Here is a 3182-nt window from a genome sequence, read left to right on the forward strand (position 1 = left end):
GGAGCAGTGGCACTGGAGGTGGGGAGGTGTCTGTCAATGGCCCAGGCCACACAGTAGCTGTGAAATCAGGCCAGAGCCCAGGAAAGTGCTCCCTGGGGTGGGGACAGAGGAGGCAGAACCGGTTGGGCACCACCAGGCTCCGGGCTGGAAATACTGTCCCTGGCCCGGTCCCTGGGCCACACTGGATTTGGCTCAGGAGAAACTGGCCTGGAGGAAGACCCCGGGGCCCTTCCCTCTTCAGGGGGTAGAGATGGAGGAGCAGGCAGCAGGCACCCCTCCCCCAGGCTAGAGCAGGAGCCACACTGGGGTGTGGAGAGAGCCAGGGTGTCCCCAGAGAAAAGGGAGGATCCCCTACTCTAAACCACCGTGGAACAAAAGGAAGGCAGCATCAGGGGCTGGGCAGGGGGCGGGGCGCCTGCAGCTACAGCCAGCCCTCTGCTGGCCCTGGGAGGAAGTTCAGGGCACCCAACCAGCACATGGGCAGGCTGGCAGAGGGCTTCCTGCACCTCCAAGGAAATGCAAGCTAGGGGTCAGAGGAGGCCCTCGTACTGATGACACAGACTGGGCTCACACAAAGCCAGCTTTCTCAACAGAAAGCATACAGGCCACCACCACCATGCAGAACCCACAGGTGGGCATAATCGAGTAGGAGGTGCTCAACACCCTGGGAAATGAGAAACCTCCCTAGATAGCTGGACCCTTAGACCATCATTCTTTCTGGTCTGTGTTCACAGATCTCGCTCTCTAAATGATATCTTGCTGGCAACTAGCAGTGGCCTGAGGAAACGAAAGGGTTAACCCCCGAGTGTTCACCTCCTTTCCTCGATGTCCACATTCCCCTGCCCCTCTCCTACACAGGCCTGAAGAGAAGGAACCCGGTTTCCCATCCAGCCCCTCAGGACACAAGGGGACTCCATCCAAGACTCACCTTCATGGGATTTCGTCTCTCCTCCTCCTGTGGTGGGTGCAGCCTGGGACCACTGAGGACAAAGATGGAGGCATGGGTAGGGGGCAGGGGCCAGAGGTCCAGCCATCAGCTCCTCCTCCCTCCCTGCTTCCCTCCTAGCCACAGCCTCTGGATTCTCCAAGTCTTTTGAGTTGGGCTGGCAAAGGGCAAAGTCAGGGGCTCCCTCTACGCAGCAAACCCACCACTCCTGACTTCTTAGGCAAGTTAAAGCCTAACCAGATATTGGAGGGTGAGGCACTCAAAACCTAAAAGAAACACACCCCTGCCCCACAGCTTCCTCTCCTCACCCTCACTGTCCCATTACAGCACTAAGAAAGGGAACCTGCTCTGCCTCCCTGCTGTCCTGGTCCAAAGCCATGGCTAAGTATTAGGGTCAAGCAGGAGGGCAAGTTTGGACTGGGACAGGAAGGCAGGACTGGGGGCAAGAAAAACAACATGGTGACCTTCTCCTGCTGACATGACAAATACCAGGGTGAGCTGGTGTTGGCGAGGGAGGAGGGGTACAGAGGACCGAAGGGCATCAACCATCCTCCCCCACCCTAACTCCAGGCTTCAGGAATAATGCATTCCCACAGGTTGCCCGGGAGGAAAATCTTGAAAGGTAAGGGGGAATGCCAGTCTCTTCCTCTGTATAAATTTCCCAACACCTAACTATGTCGAAAACTTCCCCAATCTCTCATTCCCACTTTGTTCCCTGGTTTCTTCTCACCTAAGCACGTTCCTTAAAATGCAGCCAGGGAAGCCTTTTATGCCCTTTCACTGCCCAGCCCCTAGGGGGCCCCCTGCCCTACTGAGGCCTGAAGCCTCCCCTACCCCTCCCTACCCCCTTCAGAGCAGTCCTCTCCCCATAAGCTGTGAAGGTCAACAGGCTCAGCCATGTGGAGCTGACAGCGCCAAAGAGGCAAAGGCTTCTACAAGCCCTTCCACAGGGTCTCCAGTTCTCCTCACCCCACTACTCCCCAGACAGCAGAGCAGCATCTAGCCCCCTGAGCTTGACCCCAAAAAGAAAGAGTCCCATTTGTCACTTGTGACTTGTCTTTCTCCTACCCACTCACCCCCAATACACCCTAGAATGCCAGCCTGGCCCCCAGGGCCACGGCCACAGGAGGCCCCTCGGGGGAAGAGAACATTTCCACTCTCAGCTAGAAAGTCTCCCTGCAGTTCCCTCCAGGAGCCCCCTTCCCAACCTTCACGCTGCCAGCTTTTCCCTCCACTCTGCTCCTCTGGGGTGCCAAGGAGGAAAGAGGACAGAAACTTCACAGTCCCCTCCGCGGCCAGGGGCCACCAGGAGGGGTGGTTCTGAGCAGGGAGGGGCCAGGTGCCCTTCTCTGGGGGCCTCTGAAGGTCACAGTGTGGCCAGGCAGCCACTCCTCCTCCTCCCCCAAGCCAGCGGCCTGGAGCCAAGGCCTTTGTGCCAGGGTCTGAGGAACTCCAGGTGGCACCGGGGACCCTTGCCCATTTCCTTCCTTCAGCCTCCTCTCTGAGGGGACTAGGTGGCTGAAGGAGGGTGGAAGGGAGGTGAGGCAGATGAGCCCTTAGGCGACTTTGAAAAGCAAGCAGGGTGGGCAAGTTTGGAAACCACCTGCTTCTGCTCCCTGCCCTGTTGCCCCACTCCGCCAGGGCAAAGCATGTATGGAAGGCCCTGGGGTGGCCGGCAGGCCTCTCTCCGCACCGAGTTACAAGGATCTGGAGGAGGGGGTGCCCAACGTAAAGGCCAAGACAGACTGCAGCCGAGGTGGGGGCTGTAGCCCCTTCCAAAGGTTCAGGAAAGTCTATTCCCAAGGCGCCAATGCCAGTGTAAAGCGAAATGGTGACACTCTTTTTAAATATTCCCCTTGGCAGCCCCTAAAGAGATTAAGCGCGGCTCCACTCGGAAGTGTGGAGGAGGGGAGAGACGCCGACTGTCACCAGGTCGCGACTTTAGGTAGAATCGACAAAGCGCCGCCGCGGTGGGCTCCCACCCCAACTCCCGACCCGGATCATCCTTTCCTGGGACTCTGAGACAGGGGAGGAGCCGGATAGCGGCTTCTCGAGCGAGAAGAGTGGAAAATAAAGGGGTGCCAAGGGTTCCTTTCCTCTCTAGGAAGCAAATGGGGAGAGAAGAGGCGTGCGGGAATTCCTCCTAGCCCAGGAGAGGAGCAGAGATCGAGGTGGTACTGGAAGGGGCAGGGGAGGTTCCCCGAGTCCCCGAGGTGGGGCTACCTCGAGAGGTCAC

The 3182-nt window shown here is 58.5% G+C and overlaps 1 protein-coding gene across 1 annotated transcript in view; it reads right to left on the reverse strand.

Annotated features, from left to right (window-relative positions):
- Positions 1 to 3182, reverse strand: part of VEGFA (vascular endothelial growth factor A) — a 14614-nt gene that overhangs the window by 10582 nt on the left and 850 nt on the right. Inside the window, exon 2 of the mRNA XM_006881948.1 lies at positions 929 to 980. Coding sequence (XP_006882010.1) covers positions 929 to 980 — 52 coding nt within the window. The remainder of the gene's footprint in view (positions 1 to 928; positions 981 to 3182) is intronic.

This window comes from Elephantulus edwardii, unplaced genomic scaffold (genome assembly GCF_000299155.1).
Source record: "Elephantulus edwardii isolate Elephantulus edwardi_28Jun2011 unplaced genomic scaffold, EleEdw1.0 scaffold00017, whole genome shotgun sequence".
In the NCBI taxonomy this organism is placed as follows: Eukaryota; Metazoa; Chordata; class Mammalia; order Macroscelidea; family Macroscelididae; genus Elephantulus; species Elephantulus edwardii.